General features: G+C 36.5%; 1 protein-coding gene across 50 annotated transcripts in view; it reads right to left on the reverse strand.

The window, feature by feature from the left end:
* The window catches only part of TRIP12 (thyroid hormone receptor interactor 12), a 150,587-nt gene that overhangs the window by 40,693 nt on the left and 90,994 nt on the right, over positions 1-18,900 (reverse strand). For 33 of the 50 annotated variants that reach the window (XM_063645166.1, XM_063645153.1, XM_063645159.1 and 30 more), the window contains 9 exons: positions 11,072-11,220; positions 7,957-7,992; positions 7,783-7,878; positions 6,907-6,999; positions 6,546-6,707; positions 3,785-3,853; positions 3,529-3,694; positions 922-1,039; positions 372-528 (listed from right to left, as the gene is read on the reverse strand). In XM_063645166.1, coding sequence (XP_063501236.1) covers positions 372-528; positions 922-1,039; positions 3,529-3,694; positions 3,785-3,853; positions 6,546-6,707; positions 6,907-6,999; positions 7,783-7,878; positions 7,957-7,992; positions 11,072-11,220 — 1,046 coding nt within the window. Of the gene's footprint in view, positions 1-368; positions 529-921; positions 1,040-3,528; positions 3,695-3,784; positions 3,854-6,545; positions 6,708-6,906; positions 7,000-7,782; positions 7,879-7,956; positions 7,993-11,071; positions 11,221-18,900 lie in introns of all 50 variants that reach the window. The other 17 variants (XM_055290874.2, XM_055290877.2, XM_063645174.1 and 14 more) reach the window with 1 other exon arrangement.

Below are 18,900 nucleotides of genomic sequence, written 5' to 3' on the forward strand. Positions count from 1 at the left end.
ATACTGAAACTATTTCTATGTAAATCTTTGCTCATGGGACGCTGCTTTCTGATAGAAGATAGATAAGTTTTAGAAACCTACAGCCTAAGTCTTCCAACGTTTCCTTTCAGAAATGAGGAAACTATGGAACAACAAACTTAAATTACTTGCTCCAAGTCAATCAGGTAGTTAGCAGCAGAAGCAGGACTAGGACATGAAGTTTTCTGACCTGAACAGAAATGAGGACCTTGTTCTCAGGAGACAAAATGAGAGAATCTTGAGTTAATTCAAAATCAAGCACATTCAAGTCAACATATCCACCTCCCCACTCCATCCCTACACCCACTCTCCAACAAAATAGACATATTTAAACGGTACGATGAAACTACTACCTCAATGATCCGGCTGTCAATCCTGTTATATGGATGCCAGAGGCCCCGATCATCACGCCACTGCCATATCGCACCATCTGTGTTCTGTGCATTTCCCTTCTTCAACATGGTATCAACTGCAAAAATGCCTTCTTTTGGTAAACATGGCATAAGTTCACTGAAAACAAAAAGTACAATAATTTTAGTAACTTTATGAAGTATTAGTAAACATTAGGTCTGTAAAGAAAAATAATCTCACACAAACCACAAGTTATATTTAGCCCAATTTTTTTTTTTTTTTTTGGAGACAGAGTCTCACTCTGTCACCCAGGCTGGATGGCAGTGGCACGATCTCAACTCACTGCAACCGCCATCTCCTGGGTTCAAGCAATTCTCCTGCTTTGGCCTCCCAAGCAGCTGGGATTACAGGTGCCCGCCACTACGCCCAGCTAATTTTTTGTATTTTTAGTAGAGACGGGTTTTCATCATGTTGGCCAGGCTGGTCTCGAACTCCTGACCTCATGATTCACCCTCCTCGGCCTCCCAAAGTGATATTTAGCCCAATCTTTACCAAATCAGAGATGTCAGTTCATACAGTTCTTGAGGGCTTCGTGGAACAAGATCAATCTGTTCCTGACAACTTCCATTAGAGGCACCACACAGGAGAAAGTGAAGCGTTTCTGCAATGTCTGTAAAAACCAACAACAAAAAACGAAAGCCTATTAAACTAGTTATACTACCTCATTCAAGGGCAAACATTGCCCAAGGGGGGAAAATAATCAGAATCATTTTCTTATAAAGCAATATAATGCAGAAATTAATGTAAAAAATGCAAAAGTGCTATAATAAAGGCCTAAAAAAAAATTTGTGTAGATTTTAACAATCTCTTTCTGGAGACTTCATTCTTTAGTCCAAACCTAGCTGGGTGCCTAATCACAATTCCTTCTCACCCCTGAGACTTTAGGAACCCTTTATTTCTTTCCTTGAGAAGCACCATACTTTGCACAAAAATGCATTCAGCATACCACAAATCAAATATATTCATGTATTTGTCTTCAATTCAAATATACTGAAAATACGTGGCCCACAGTATAAAACGTAACAATTAAATGTATCTGAATCTTACTACATTGTGATCAGGAAAACCACTACCTAAGCAACAATGATTACATGCAAATTTGATACAAGGATCAAGCAAGCATTCTCTACTGTAAGTCTCCATTCCCAGAAGACATCATTTTCTGGAGGACTCTGCATGATAACCACGCAGATGTGCTGACACTGTGAGTGGAGGGAACTCTCAGTCTCTACCGTTTAGTCAGTCTAAACCTAAGGAAAGCTGAAACCTAAAGACACAGCTGGGTCTTTGCTGACTGTGTGTGTGTTCTTGTAAATATTATACATATGCAAAATATACATAAACATTTTATTAGAATATTTTGCCAATAATCAGTAAGTTCATTTATCAAGAAAAATATTCATTAATGATTTGGGCAGAGAGATGTGGATAGTGAATTGCCTGCCACACAGAATTTCACAATTAGTGATTAAGATTTTTTTTTAATTACAGTTTTGCAACTTTATAGAGAAGTTTGCATACATGGTATGCTGCATTATAAGGATTTTATTTTTTTTTAGAAGTCAAGGGATGACAAAAAAATAGAGACAAATAGAAGAGGTCTACATTTCCTTTTACAGGGTTATTACGGTAAGCAACTATGGTGACCTCAATATGATAAACATGTGGTAAACTGCCTGGAGCATAGAAAAGAGGTGAAAATATACTAAAAGGAAAAAAATGTTAAAACAAACAAAAGGCAGCCAGCAATTTCCCAAACTAGTATTTAGGGATGTGCTGTAACAAAATGTACATTAACAAGAAATAATCTCTCTTAATGATTCAGGAAATGTTGGGATAAGCAAGGTTCAAAGAACTCCTAGAGACTTTAGTAAGTAAAATAAATTGTGGATACTCAAGAAGGAGTTGAACCTTTCCCAATCTTATTTAGGGAAAGAGCACTTTCTTCAGGACCACTCAAAATAGGGTTGCCCGGAATACCAAGTTTGGAAAAGACTCAATGCTTTACAGAGAGTCTTTCCAAGTAGCCACCTCAACAACATTATTTTTCTACAAAGTTCTGTGCCAGTGTGTTAATTCACAAGAAAAGCAACTAAATATAAAACTGAGTTCCCCTAAAACGAAAATATTATACTGCTAAATATACTGTCTCAGACAGTACGAGACCACTCAGACAGAGTGGGACCAAAGACCATTTTATCAGTTAATATCATCACTGACTCCCAAGGTAACATCCATAGAGATTAGAATTATGGCTATGAAATTACACACAATTAAAGGTATTCTATACAAAAGTGATCAATACTCTACTAGAACTAATCATAACAGCCAGGTGTGATGGCTCATGCCTATAATCCTAGTACTATGGGAGGCCAAGGTGGGAGGAAGGCCTGAGGCCAGGACTTCAAGAACAGCCTAGGCAATACAGTGAGACCTTGTCTCTACAAAAAAAGTTAAAAAGAAAAAAAAAATTATAACGTATAGATGTCGTCTGATGCCCCACCATTCTCTGACATCAACTTAAGTCTAAGACTGCAAGAGCAGTGCAATAAAATTTTATTTCCCACAGACTGTATAAAGGTTTAGAAATATCTTTCTAAATTTGAAAGGTTTGAAAGGTCTAAATTTGAAAAGGTTTAGAAATACCAAATTAGCAAACATCAGAGACATTCATCAGTATAAATACATTCCTACTTTTTGAGGGAAGTCAGCATTCGGAATCAGAAGAATTGCTAGAAAATCTAACATGGGCAGAAAAAGCAACCTATATAAGCTGAAGACAGCTGGTTATTGGTTAACATAAAACTCAGAATTCTCCTAATCAAGGATGGTTACATGACTAACATTGCATAGATATTAATGACTTTGTATTGTTTGCCCTAGAAACACCAAGGGCAAACATTTAATTTATACTTTAAAAGGAGTATGTTAGAAACATTAACATACTGTCCCAACACAAATTTATTACATATTAACACTTTACTATCCAGTGCCTATGATACTAGTAATCTCTTCCATTTGCTCGGCTCATGTTGACTTTACATATTAATGAAGAACCAACTTTTCCTGCTTAAAGTAGAACAGTAAATTTGCACTTACTTTGTTTCATAAGTTGAACAGCCAAAGTTGGACAGTTGGAACACATCAGAGAAAACATGCGAACCACCATTATAAACATCCCAGAACTTAAAATGGGTGGAGTCACTACCAACAGCTGTTGAACATTTGTAAGCAGATCTTTGGAAGCAACCTGCTGGAGTAAATTCTTCACAAACACAAGAATAAAGGAATTATTACATCAAGATTCAGCAATTCAACAACCTCATAAAAATACTACCAAAGACTAAACACTTACCTCCTCATGCTGGAAGTTGTCCACTAGGCGTGCAAAACAAAGGCAAGTGCTTTCTACTGACTTTTTATCCTATTTTTTTAATAAAGGAAAATAAAATTTATTAGCATAAAGCATTTTCACTGTCATGTATCACTACTTTATCTTCTTCCTAACCCCAGATTCTTCAAGGCAAGCTCAATTAGTAAATGACAGCTTTGAAAATGCAAATGGGCCTAAGCAAGGTACAGTCAGTAACGTAACAATTTCAAAACAAACAGGAAACAAACCAACCTCTCTCTTGTATAAAGGCCCCTACTAGATAAAAGCAAATACACAGAAAGGAAGAACTATTATGCTTATGCAATCTCAATACCTAAACAAATGTTATACTAAAGAAATATATAAATATCCTACTTTCCTTTAAAAGCAATACAAGTAGAAATGTTTAAGTGGGTACACACTAAAAAGTCAGAAAAGGGAAAGTTGCAAGAACCAGAGGTTTCTTGACAATGTCAAAAATAGGGCATAGACTTGCAATATTCACTATAAAAACAAATAATTCACTATGAAAAAGTTACACTATAAAAACAATTTGCCATATTTGTCATAAAAACAGTGTCATCACTGACAAAACATTTGAAATAATTGTCATAAAAAGAAGGGAAAGAATGTTTCACTGGCTAGACTAATGTTTTGATAGACCTTGATTTTTCCTAACTTATAAGTGGACTTTTCGTATGTAAAAATTAGACTTGTTTCTACAAAAATGAGAATAATTCAGGTATTATAAAAGCCCATAGCCTAAACCTTCACTGACACTACATAAATCTATAAAGAGTGCTACAAATAGTGACTATTTAACTTCTCTAATTCTCTTATCCTATTTCTAAAGAATATCATATGGAACTGATTATCACATAACACAGAACACACTTTTAGACTACAGAAAAGATTATCTCAACTATGTTTTTATTTATTTATTATTATTATTATTATTTTTGAGACAGAGTTTCGCTCCTGTTACCCAGGCTGGAGTGCAATGGCATGATCTCAGCTCACTGAAAACCTCCGCCTCCCGAGATCAAGCAATCCTCCTGCCTCAGCCTCCCGAGTAGCTGGGATGCGCCACCATGCCTGGCTAATTTTTTATTTTTAGTAGAGATGGGGTTTCACCATGTTGGTCAGGCTGGTCTCTAACTCTTGACCTCAGGTGATCCACCTCTTGACCCTGGCCTCCCAAAGTGCTGGGATTACAGGTGCGAGTCACTGTGCCCCCAGCCAACTATGTTTTTAAAAATAAACACATAAACAGATTTTTAAAAAATGAATAGCACTACTTTGTCTGGATCATTTTAGAAGCAAAAGACTCTAGGGTGATTCAATGATCACTACTATTTTATCTTACATAAATGCCTTATTTGGTCGGGTGCCGTGGCTTATACCTGTAATTACAGCACTTTGGGAGGCTGAGACAGGTGGATCACTTGAGTGCAGGAGTTTGAGACCAGCCTGACCAACATAGCGAAACCCTGTCTCTACTAAAAACACAAAAATTAACTGGGCGTGGTGGCACGCACCTGTAATCCCAGCTATCCATCAGGAGGCTGAGGCAGAAGAATCGCTTGAACCAGGGAGGCAGAGGCTGCAGTGAGATCACGCCACTGCACTCCAGCCTGGGCAACAGAGTAAGACTCAGTCTCAAAAACAAAAACAAAACAGAACAAAAAAAAAAATTCCTAAATTGTTTAAAAATATTTTTATGAACCTATTTTCCCTGGCGTCTTAGCCACACTTTGTAATGGCAATTTTAAAGCCAGGTTTCTAGAAATATCTTTAGCAATAACAAACAATGCTTTAAAATATTTCTCTGTAGTTAAAAAAAAAAAAATTCAATTTCTCCATAGCCTTGAAGCTGCACTCACAATTTGTCCTCACCATCCCCGGCCCATAAACCCTGCTTTTCACACTGTATCATCAGGTCCATTGATTCTGCCATCTAGATAATCACTTTTGCTCTTCTCCAACCCCAGATAGCCACAAACCACGTTTTTCATTTCTGTTTGCGACATAGTCTAGTCTCTCTTCTGGTCTTAACCCATATCCTCCTGCTGCCATCTGCCTCCTCCAATGCCTCTCAAGAAAGAATAATCTTTTCAGAAGGAACTTCTGATCGTGTCACAGAGTAAACACTCAATGTGTGCTGAAATAACAAAGCCATCCCTTAAAGTCAAAATTGTTAAAGTCATCAAACATATGAATTACTACTCATTTGAATCAATCTACCAAAATTTTATAAAATAACCTAATATGGCACATAACTGGATAAAAATAAAAAATATTAATCAGAACATTTTTGATTATATATGCAGTTAAAGATTTAAAATACTAATTGAAATTGCCATTTAAAAAAAGTGGCTGGGCGCGGTAGCTCATGCCTGTAATCCCAGCACTATGCGGGGCTGAGGCGGGTGGATCACCTGAGGTCAGGAGTTAAAGACCAGCCTGGCCAACATAGCAAAACCCCGTCTCTACTAAAAATACAAAAATTAGCTGGGCGTGGTGGCACACACCTGTAATCCCAGCTACTTGGGAAGCTGAGGCAGGAGAATCGATTGAACCCAGGAGGCAGAGGTGGCAGTGAGCTGAGATCACGCCACTGCACTGTAGCCTGGGTAACACAGCGAGACTCCCATCTCAAAAAAATAAAATAAAATAAAATAAAATTAAATTAAATTAAAAAAATAAAATACTTTATGGCACATAAAATAGATGCATATTTTACCTGATGTGTTAGCCTTTGGGTTAGCAATGGGAGGGAATCTGCCACAAAATGAAATTCATCTGGCGTGATACTCTGGCAGCAATTGGCTGCAATTGCTAATGCATTTCTTTGGGCATTTATGCTGAAGAATTCTAGGTACAGCAAGCAGTCTGCCAAACCACCCTAAAATACAGAAAACTGTTAAGGTAAAGAAAAATCCTTTATCAGCAATAAAAAATAATTTAACTCATAAAAAGTCTAGCACATTACTTTGGAAACAACATTTGTATCTTACAAAAACTGCAATTAAGTAGTTTGTACAAATGTGGATTTTAAAAATTCTACATAAAGTGAAATGTAGTCCTTCAGTAACAACACTTACCGCCTGTAGAATGGCTTTACTGTGTCTCCGTGACAACATCTCCAAGGCAGTCAAGGCCTGCTCTGCCACATCAATACACTGAATAACTTGCAGCTGGGAGCATATAAATAATTACCATAAGGTTATCACATTTAAGTTCTTTTCCAATAACTTGTCTTCTACATACTTTCTCTAATTTACATCAATGTATACTATCTCTAACATGTAACCCACCATAGGATGCAAGTCACTTAGCAGCTTAAGTTATAAAGTATAGCCAAAACAGTTTCCTTCTAACCAGTTTGCATTTCTAAGATACTGAAAAATGTTTTACATAATAAACCAAACCCAATTACATAACTTTTAAGTCTTCAGATTTAAAATAGATGAGTTGTTTTACATAACAAAATTTTAAAATCAGATTTTAAGTTTCCACCATACTGCAAGTTTATCAGATAAAGCAAATTTTGTTGTGCGTTAAACAAACAAAAAGGTCCGTACACACACAGACCAAAAACACAATTTACTACAAACCATATGAAAATTTCTATTCCCCACTGATTCAACTTTCTCAGCTACATAATGAGGGTATAAATAGCTATCAACCTCACTGGGAGGTTTTCTAGAAATTAGATTATTTTTAATCAAGTACTTTAAAGTTCTTCTCTGAAAGTTATTATATTAACGTGCTAATTATTAGTAAAAATTACAAAACTAGGCTATTCTCTAAATGATTTATCTTCACCTTCAAACTATTGATCTGCTGGACATAAAACATTTCTCGGGAATCTTGGCTAAAAAATATACTTTATTTAGATAATGAAAGCTAAAATTCAAGAGTTTGAAACTTGATTCCCTATGCCTGCTTTTGAACAAATGGGGTAAAAGTAGGATCACCTTTTCTAAAAAGACAGGAATAGCATCTACTACGACAGCAGAAGATCGAGGAAGTGCTTCCATCATGTATGTTAAGGCTCGACAAGCATGGTTCATCTAGAAAAGAAGAGATTTTAATGAGTAAAAACTCAAAACTTAAATATACACCATTTAAAAAATACAATATATACTTACAATATCAAAATTATGCTCCATCTGAAGTAACGTAATCTGTTAAAAAGATAACAAAATATTAGAAGCTATATTCCTTGAGAAAATCCTAGAGGTATTTCTTCCCCTTCTATTTGAACTTCAACTGAAATGGAAGTATTATTCGTAACTTTTACCACACAAAAATAACTTTAAGATAAAACCTAGTAGGTGTACACAGAAATGATTACACTCAGGACGGTTCATCACACACGGTGACTCCGACTTGAGTGTGCTGCTAGATAACCATCACCTCGTGATACAGGTCACAAACAAAGCCTCCTTGTTACTTACAACCTATCCTTTTGGTAGCTCTAACCCCTTTCAGAAGCCTATTAATATATCCCTGAGGACTTACCAGTGTTAATAAATACTAGATACATAAATAAACAGGATCAGCAATGCACTGACATTTGTTGAATTAACAAATGTCAGCACAGATTCAGGACCATAACTCAAACTCTTGTGAACAAGCTTCTCTAAAACAGATAAGCACCATTTAACTCAGCTTTAAAATGCACAGTAATATAGGATTTGAACACAAGATAGATCACATTAGAAACTAATTATGCACTAATTAAAGCCAAATTAATATAATTACTCCATATATGCATGAATAAGTTTAAATATCTGATTTCATTTTAGTTTTTCTTGTGGAAAAGATCTTAAGCAGATTTCAGCTATGTTTTTCTAATGAAGGAATGCAAAACTGCTGAGGATACACACTCTGTCCTCTCGAAGCAGCTGAGTCACCAAAGAAATTTCCTCCTTGGGGGTAAGACAGTCATTCACTGTCTTCTGGTTCAATGGAAGTTTTTAAATGCACTGAATTTAAGCTTGTTAAGTACCCTTCAATTAAATTTATAACAACAACAACAAACATCAGATATTCTAACACAATACTCACTTAATATGAATGTCTTCTCAGCTCTGAATTGTGCTGGGTAAAGTATACTTACATACCAGAAGTCCTAAGAACTATTTTTGTTTAAAAGCACACATACAAACACCATAACACATACACACACTCCATTTCAGGACTTAAAAAAAAAAAAAAAAAAAAAAAACTATCAAATCACTTAATATCAGCCACTTAGAACACTTAGTCTAATTTGAAAGGGGTTGTCATGTTAAAAGAAAAAGTACTAAGTTCCCCAATTATTAAATAATCTTGTTATACTGTGTTTGGGAATGACTGATACAAACAGATTCCCTTTCACCAAAAATGGCTATTTATGTCACATGACTGTATTGTGATGAAGAGATATACATAAATAATATTCAACTGTGATAAAAGATATTATCTGGAGAACTCATTAATAACAGCCATTATTAAGAGCAAGAGCATACTTGTGTAAGTCAATTAGGTACTTAAATCTAATTAACAACCAGCACATTAACTAAAGTGAATTATGTGTCAATATTTCTGCCTAGACTTAATGGCTTCTTTATTTAACTAATAAAAACTAAATTTTAACTGTAGATAGTATAAGGTAAGCCTAGTTATCTGTTGCTATTTATTAGTGAACAAACAACAACAATAAAACAAATGCAAATTTGATTCAGGTCACAGAAGCCAGCTATTGAACAAATCAGCAATCTGAGAATGGACATTGACATAGGCAAAATCTTAAAGTTAAAAGGTTAATAATATTGCTATTATGACACACTCAGAAAGCAACATGTACAACTTTTACTAGAATGGAAATGATAAAATTTAAAAACTGGCTGTTATTATCTGCATCTGGGTGGCAGGTGAAGAAATTGTTCTATCCTTTATCAAACTCTGCCAGAGCTGAGCCATCCAAATAAGAACAAGCAGAATAAGGACTGTCACCTTGTATTTCACAGGCTCTTCTTTACTCAGCTCTCTCACCAAAACTCAAGCTATCTCCATAATTTGATAATCTCATCAAATGGGACAATATGATGTACAAACCATAACTTCATTTTCTGTCAGCTTTACTGGATATACAAAAAAGATTTACATGGCATTTAATTGTAATTTCCAAAATAAAACATGTTGCAAATGTAATCATGTTTATGTTTGTCTTTTGGTAGTGTTTGACTTAGACTCAAATTTTAATCTTAAATTATAGCCAATTTCTTTAATTTTGGACAAAGAAAATTATCAATCCACTATTTAAATGCTGTATTGTGCTAAGATGCCTACATTTGATAATGGCAATTTTTCTTCCTATTGTTTTCATATGTAAAAGTTTAAGGAATCAAGCTGTTAATAAATCTATCATATCAAAATATCAACTCACAACTGTGTTGAAAAGTCGTTAAGAAGATTTTTTAAAGTCTTTTATTTCTTTTTCTGAGACAGAGTTTTGCTCCTGTTGCCCAGGCTGGAGTGCAGTGGCGCGATCTTGGCTCACTGCACGAGATTAGAGCGATTCTCTGCCTTCCAGGTTCAAGTGACTGTCCTGCCTCAGCCTCCTGAGTACCTGGGATTTACAGGCACCTGCAACCATGCCCGGCTAATTTTTGTATTTTTAGTAGAGATGGGGTTTCACCATGTTGGCCAGCCTGGTCTCGAACTGCTGACCTCAGATGATCCACCTACCTCAGCCTCCCAAAGTATTGGTATTACAGGCATGAGACATCGCGTCTGGCCAACATAAAAGCTTTTAAACTGAAAGGATCCACATATATATCATATGGCTTGAGTAGTAGTCCCATGTAGACATGTACTAAATATGAAACCTTTCCGGTCCCCCGACACAACCCAAAGTGAGCAAAGTGAACTTCCCTGGCCTATTGCTCCGTGGATCACCAGGCTAAAAGAAAAAGCATGTACATTTTACACGGCAGGAGTCAAGGTTACTGATGAGGTGAACAACTTAAAACCGGTCATTTAAGTACCAAGAATTGGGTGACTATTCATCAAAAAATGATTTAGAAAATTTGCTAACTCATTAGCAATTGCTCACAATATCTGTAAGCATGAAATAAAAGCACCAAGTCTTATACTCCTCTCTTAACTCTATCATGTTTTAAAAATTAATAATGACAATAATCATACATTCAGTACAAAATCAGCAGATTTCAGAGGACAAATAAGGTAAAAACGAGGGAAAAACACTACACTTACCAAAGCTGGAACAACACTCTTGACAGGAAACCCTCCCAGTGTCTCCTCATTTCCCATGACCAGTAACTGACACATCTCAATAACTGCCTGAAGCTGTTGACTTTCATCACTGGCTTGCAATCCTTGTAGTAGCTGCTGGGCCTTAGAACCTTTAGAGAAAAAAATAATTATCTTTAAACATTTAAGAAAATTATTACTAGGTATAAGGTGTGACTCAAAATGTAACTGGTTGCTTATCTTCTTTGCATCCTAATGAAAAACTAGGCCTATACCAGGGTTAAGGCACACTGCTAATACATTGAAGGAAGAATTAAATTAGTTGGATCTACTCTGCCTTAACATGCTTTTCACAGTTATATATTTCTGTCTTCTTAATTGAAAAGTTGACTGGTTTTACAGCAAAAACAAAAAATAATATCCGTAAGACCAGTATGAACTGATAGCTTTAACATTATCTGTTTTAAGGAAATATAAATTGTGAGCAAAGGCTTGCTACAATAATAAAAACCTGTTAAACAATGATGCCCATACTTCAAAGGAAACGTTATACACCTCTAAATATCTGTATCAGAATAAATAGAATCCAATTAACAGTGAAAGGGCAAGGAAATAAAAAACAAACACAACAACATATCTAACAAAAAAGAGAATGGAAATAATATTCTGTAAAAATAAAAACAAAACACACAAACACACATACACAGTTGTAAACCCTTGCATCCTCTTTCATTTTCTGCACAGATGATGGCTATCAGAATGTTTCTACTTTTAAGACTTAATTCCATTACTCTAACAATTGAAAAATGAATACTTGACAACCACAGAGAAGTTAGTTGTCATTAAGCTAAACAATACACTCCAAAATAAAGTCTACAGAGGCTGGGTGCAGTGGCTCATGCCTGTAATCTAAGCACTTTGGGAGGCCATGGCAAGTGGATCACTTGAGGTCAGGAGTTCGAAACCAACCTGGCCAACATGGCGAAACCCCCATCTCTACTAAAAATACAACAATTAGCCGAGCGCAGTGGTGTGCACCTGTAGTCCCAGATATGCAGGAGGCTGAGGCAGGAGAATTGCTCGAACCCAAGAGGAAGAGGTTGCAGTGAGCCGAGATCATGTCACTGCACTCCAGACTGGGCCACAGACTGAGACTTCATCTCAAAATTAATTAATTAATTAATTAATTTTAAAAAATAAAGTCTACGAATGTGTTTCATTTTTCATGGATACTTTCCTACTTGAAACCACAATTAAATTAACACTTAACCAATCTTATATGATGTTACTTTTAAAGCCCCTTCACTTCTTACACCTTTTCAAGTTATTCTTTGCAAACTGGACTTTTCCAGTCCTATATCATTAAGTATTGAAATGTGTAGAAATGGGATATATGTCTGGAAACTGTCAATGAATGCGAAATTCTCAAAAAAACGAAACCTAATAATTTCAACTGAGCTTCAGTGATATTCCTGGGGGCATACACCTCCCACAGGGGCACACGGCAATCAATGGAAGTTGTTTTATGGTTTAAGATTGTGGCTACTGCATTCCATAGCTACTGCTGCCTACCTACCTTTACCATAATTAAACATCCATCCAAAAATACACCAGAAGAAAAGTTCGGGGAAATACAACTTAACAATTTTAAACTAAATAATATCAATTCTAGTGAGAGCAGGTTTATCACTTCTGTGTTGACATAATGTGGAAGGAAAAACAAAATGATAGAAAAATAGTGAAAACAAATGAATCCTCCACTGATTCTAACTTGACTTTAAAAGGATTAAACAGTTCACATCAAGTATGGCCTAATAGCACAACCCCCTAAAAGAAGGAACCGACATGTATGTGACTAGATGGAGGTCTTATAACCATTGGGGTTGGCAACTGTAAGGACACGGATCTTATACAGCATAATCAAAATTATCATCAATACCAGTAAAACATCTGGAATGTTCCTAAAAATAACTTACAGTAAACTCAAGATGACAACAAAAAGCCAAAACCATAACCAAAACCTGATTTATCCTCTGATCTATGAGGAGAAACCAACTCCTAGAGTAGTGGATTTTGAATTTAGAATCATTTTTACTCTTAAAAACTACTGAGGTACCACAAAGCACTTTTGTTTATGTGGGTTATATTTATTGATAATTTTAAAATATGTTAATTGAAATACAAAAATTTTAAATATTTGCCAGTTAACTCATTATATATTAATATAAACAATTTTGATTTTAAAAGACCTTATTTTCCAAAACAAGTGGCGTGGTCTCAGCTCACTGCAACCTCTGCCTCCTGGGTTCCAGCAATTCCCCTGCCTCAGCCTCCCAAGTAGCTGGGATTACAGGCACGGGCCACCACACATGGTTAATTTTTTTGTATTTTTAGTAGAGATGGGGTTTCACCATGTTGGCCAGGCTGGTGTTGAACTCCTGACCTCTGGTGATCTGCCCACCTCGGCCTCCCAAAGCGCTGGGATTACAGACATGAGCCACTGTGCCCTGCCCAAACACTATTTTCAGTCTGAATTTGGTTGCTAACGTACAACTCATGGATACAGAAAGCTAACTGTATTTATTTTTTAAATCCATGAATAAGTGGACCCAGCACAGTTCAAACTCATGTTGTTCAAAAGTCAACTGTATATAGAAAAGATTGGCCTTATTTTGTTCCAAAGATTATTAAAAAGACATGTCTTGGGAGTAAAGACCTAATTAAATTAACTTTGGTTCAGTAAGGGCATCTTAGATAAAAACTGAATTATATTTACTAGGAGTATGTGGCAGTGAAAAACACAATGACTGCTAGTACCGTTTAGTGCCACTGCTTTGATGCTTAAGATCCCACCAGTTTTACCCATTACAGCTTTTGCACCATCAGTTCAAACATCAATGAAGTAGAAAAGGAAAAATCTTGGTAACTATTATTAGTTTTGATCTTATGGAACTCATTTAAGGGTCTCTCTCAGGAACCAAGAGTCCACAGATCACACTTTGAGAACCGTTATCGTAGATCAGGGTTTGGCAGGAAAACGTTTTCTCTCGAGGGCGAGATAGTAATTATTTTGGGCTTTACAGGCATATGGTCTCTACTGCAACTACCCAACTCTAGCACTGTAGCTGGAAAGTATCCATAGAAAGTAAGACTAATACAAACAAATGAACACGACTGTATTCCAAAAAAAGTTATGGACACTGAAATTTGATCTGCATTTAATTTTCACATCACAAAATATTCTCTTTTAAAATGTTTTCAGCCACATAAAATATAAAACCCATTCTTAAGAGTACACAGGTAGTATAAAAACAAGCAGGAGTGTGGATTTGGCCCTTGGGCAGTAGTTTGCTAGTTTCTGATAGGAATGGAAAGAGAAGCCTATAGTGCTTTAGGGAGTCACAAGAGGCTAATGCGTTGAAATCAACTGGCCCCACCAGACAGGTATTGAGTTGTGGAACTGTGAAAACTGATAGAGGGGCCAGACACCGTGGCTCACACCTGTAATCCCAGCACTTTGGGAGACCAAGATGGGCGGATCACCTGAGGTCAGGAGTTTGAGAACAGCCTGGCCAGCGTGATGAAACCCTGTTTCTACTAAAAATACAAAAATTAGCCGGGCGCAGTGGTGTGCACCTGCAGTCCCAGATACGTGGGAGGCTGAAGCACAAGAATCACTTGAACCCGGGAAGCAGAGGTTGCAGTGAACCAAGTTCACGTCACTGCACTCCAGCATGAGCGACAAGCGCGAGAATCCTCAAAAAAAAAAAAAAAAAAAAAAAAAACGGATAAAGGGGAGAGTAAGAAGTTTTGATAAGATAGAAGAAAATCTTCTGCAGTCTCATGGTGCTTAGAAGCCGACATCTCAACAGAGAGAGTAGGCGTCAAAGACACACAGCTGGTACCCGAACTCCCAAGATAATCTGCCACATTTTGAGACTGCTCAACTATTCAAATCTGAACTCCCAAGATATTTGCCACATTTTGAGACTGCTCAACTTTTCAAATCTGAGACACAGATTTGCAAAGTTGTCAATCAAAATTCTAGGAGGGCCACAACAAAGAAAACAGGGACTAGCAAGAGATGAAATGAGTCATACCAAAATTACCAGAGGTGAAATGAGTCATACCAAAATTACAACTCTGGTTAAAACAAGCTCAAGTCCTGATTAAAGTTAGAGTGATCAGCTCTGGACCCTTTATTTTTGGTAGAGAAAAAAGAAAGCTAGCACTAGCAGAAAATATCATTTTGGGCCACTTTAGTTCTTTTATACAAAACGTCTGTCACATAACCAAACAATTACTAGACTTACAAAGAGGCAGGAATATCGGACTGAGAATTAAGTGGGGGGAAAAAAGACAATAAAAGCAGACCAATACTTTTAGAATGAAAAGACAAGTATTTTATAAATATAAAGTATTAAAAATACAAGCAAAGATGGACAAAATTGATTAAGAATATAGAGATTTTCAACAGATGATTGGCGTCTATAAAAAGAGAATCAAAAAACTATTCAAAACTGAAAAACATATCTGAAATTAAGAACTAATTGACGGGTTTAACAAAAGATTGAAGACAGCAGAAAAAAGAACTGGTGAATTTAAAAACTGATCAATAGAAGTTTTCCAACTAGGCAAACAGAAAAAATTCTGAAAACAAAACCAAAAATAAAACAGAGCCAGAGAGACATGCTGGATGCAGTGCAAAGTTTCAGTGTGTATGATCCTGATACTCTCCAAAAGGAAAGGAAGGAGAAAATGTGACGATGAGATAAGAGAAACAATACTAGACGAAATAATGACCTAATGACCAAGAATTTTCTAAAACTGAAGATACCAACTCACATATTCAAAAGTTCAGTGAAGGGCAAGCACATTAAGGGTCAAGGAAACATCACTTAAACCCTATATAGTCAAGCTATTAAAAAATAATAGTGGTTTTTACATTTTTTTTGAGACAGGGTCTCATGCTGGATTGCAGTAGCCCGATCTCGGCTAACTGCAACCTCTGCTTCCTGGGCTCGGCCGGGCACAGTGGCTCAGGCCTGTAATCCCAGCATTTTGGGAGGCCAAGGTGGGGTGGATCAGGAGGTCAGGAGATCGAGACCACCCTGGCTAACATGGTGAAACCCCATCTCTACCAAAAATAAAAAAAATTAGCCAGGTGTGGTGGCAGGCACCTGTAGTCCCAGCTACTCGGGAGGTTGACACAGGAGAATGGTGTGAACCCGGGAGGCGGAGCTTGCAGTGAGCTGAGATCGTGCCACTGCACTCCAACCTGGGCAACAGAAGAGATTCTGTCTCAAAAAAAAAAAAAATTACAATAAAAAATAAGTGCAAATAAAGCACATGCCTGTAACCCCAGCAACTTAGAAACTGAAGCAGGAGGATCACTTGAGGCCAAGGGTCTGCGACTAGCCTGGGCAACATGGCAAGATGGCATCTCATTAATTCATTCATAAATTAATAAAGACACATCAAGGATTTCTCAAACACAGAAAGAAATCATTATTAATAGTCTGACACTATGTTAAAAAAAAAAGTTTTTTAGGCTAGAAGGAAACAATCCTTTAAAGAAAAAAGAAACTGCAAGAAGAAACTAAGAGCACTGCAAAGGTTAAGTATGTTGGCAAACATAAAAGAAAATAGATATTCTAAATAACATCTTATCAAGTTTGTAACACATGTATATACAGGTAAAACAAATTAAATACAACAAACATTAAGGAGGGCAGGGGGTAAAAAAGTGTTAATAAACTGTTGTAAGGTTCTTGTACTGTTTGAGAGATAATGAAGTATTAATTTAAGGTATGCTATAATAAACCAATGAATCTGCATTATAGTCTCTAGGGTACCACTAAAAGAAATACATGAAGATATATGTAACTAAAAAAAGTTAGTATTAGAGAAACAATGAATTTTGGTAAAAATCCAAAACCTTGATACCATACTACTGTCATTCACACATGACTGGTGGAAAAGCAAAATGGTACAACTCCAAATGGGAGGAGTTTGCAATACCTACCCAAACATCGTATGCATTTACACCCATTTAAGCAGCAAACCCACTTCTAGAAATCTATCCAAAAGATAATGCTTGAAAAAATACAAAAGCTACATTTCACTGAAGCCTTGCCAATAGAAAAAAAACCTGAAAATAACTCAAATGTCCAACAGGGGACTATATAAATAAACTATGTATACCCACACAATGGAGTAATGTGGCAGCTTTACAAAGGCCTATCAGCTGAACGTGCAACATGCATGTGGCAGCTATGAAGAGTGAACACCAAAATACAGTGTCAAAAGCAAAGTGTATAAAGTTTGCTACTCTTAACTGAGAAAGGCAGTCCCATGGACAATATAGATATTTATGGATTTTTTTAAGGTAAATAACAGAAGGACAAGCCATAAAATTTAAAAGATTATTTATAAAATTTAAAAGAGGAAGAAGCAGGGAAAATGGAAAGCAAAAGAAGATTTTTCTAAATATATGTTGTTTGCAGATTTGACTTTTAGAACTATGTAAATATTACATAATTATAAAAGCAAAACATAAACTTTAAAAAGCAGTCCCTAAAAATCAGAAGCAATATGAAGTAAATGAACCAACCCAACTTGGTGGCATAAACAAAGAGATGGATTTCAAATGACTTTAAAACACATTAATTTTAACACAAAGTAAAAAAATCCCAGGAACAGAAAGAACTGTAAAACCATTTTTTAACTTTTTTAATAATAATACTTTCAGTAGCAATTTGAAATCTTGTACTGTGGGATAAAGCAAATGAGTCACTATGTTATAATTATTGGGAATTAGGACACTCACCATTGGAGAAAGGAAATATAACATCAATGAAGTTAAATAAAAACCCTGTAGACCTAAATATGAATTGGTGGTATCAGGGTCAACTTTTAAAAGTCTACAAATAATGGTCAATCCAGTAGAAATGAATATGCCAGACTGTGGTCTCTAAATACAAAATAAACCAAGGATCTATGGGGAAATGAACAATTTCAGTTATGGGGAGTGTATTAGTCCATTCTCACACTTCTATGAAGAAATATCCAAGACTGGATAATTTATAAAGAAAACAGGTTTAATTGACTGAAAGTTTGGCGTGGCTGGGGAGGCCTCAGGAAACTTACCATCAGTGGAAGGCACTTCCTCACAGGGCAGTAGAAAAAAGAATGGGTGCCAACAGGGGAAATGCCAAATGCTTATAAAACCATCACATCTAGTGAGAACTCACTATCAGGAGAACAGCATGGGGGAAAACATCCCCATGATTCAATTACCTCCCACTGGGTCCCTTCCCAGTGGGGATTATGGGAATTGCAATTGAAGATGAGATTCGGGTGGGTACATAGCCAAATCATAGCAGGGAGAAAAAATAAGTCAACTGAGTTTGACACATCTTGTCATACCAGAAAATAAGAGGCTATCAAAAATTACTAAGGTTATGGTCAAAAGATTCAGAAGCCAAACTCAAAAAGATCCCATCATCCAATGGTGGGACAATTCAAGTATCAGTAAAAATCACTGAAATGTTTAATACACATCTAAATCCACTGCTTACAATTACACTTAAAAACAAACATGTTGGCTGGGCGCGGTGGCTCACGCCTGTAATCCCAGCACTTTGGGAGGCTGAGGCGGGCAGATCACGAGGTCAGGAGATCAAGACCATCCTGGCTAACACAGTGAAACCCCGTCTCCACTAAAAATACAAAAAAAAAAAAAAAAATTAGCCAGGCGAGGTGGCGGGCGCCTGTAGTCCCAGCTACTCAGGAGGCTGAGGTGGGAGAATGGCGTGAACCCTGGGGGGCGG

This window comes from Symphalangus syndactylus, chromosome 8, assembly GCF_028878055.3.
Source record: "Symphalangus syndactylus isolate Jambi chromosome 8, NHGRI_mSymSyn1-v2.1_pri, whole genome shotgun sequence".
In the NCBI taxonomy this organism is placed as follows: domain Eukaryota; kingdom Metazoa; phylum Chordata; class Mammalia; order Primates; family Hylobatidae; genus Symphalangus; species Symphalangus syndactylus.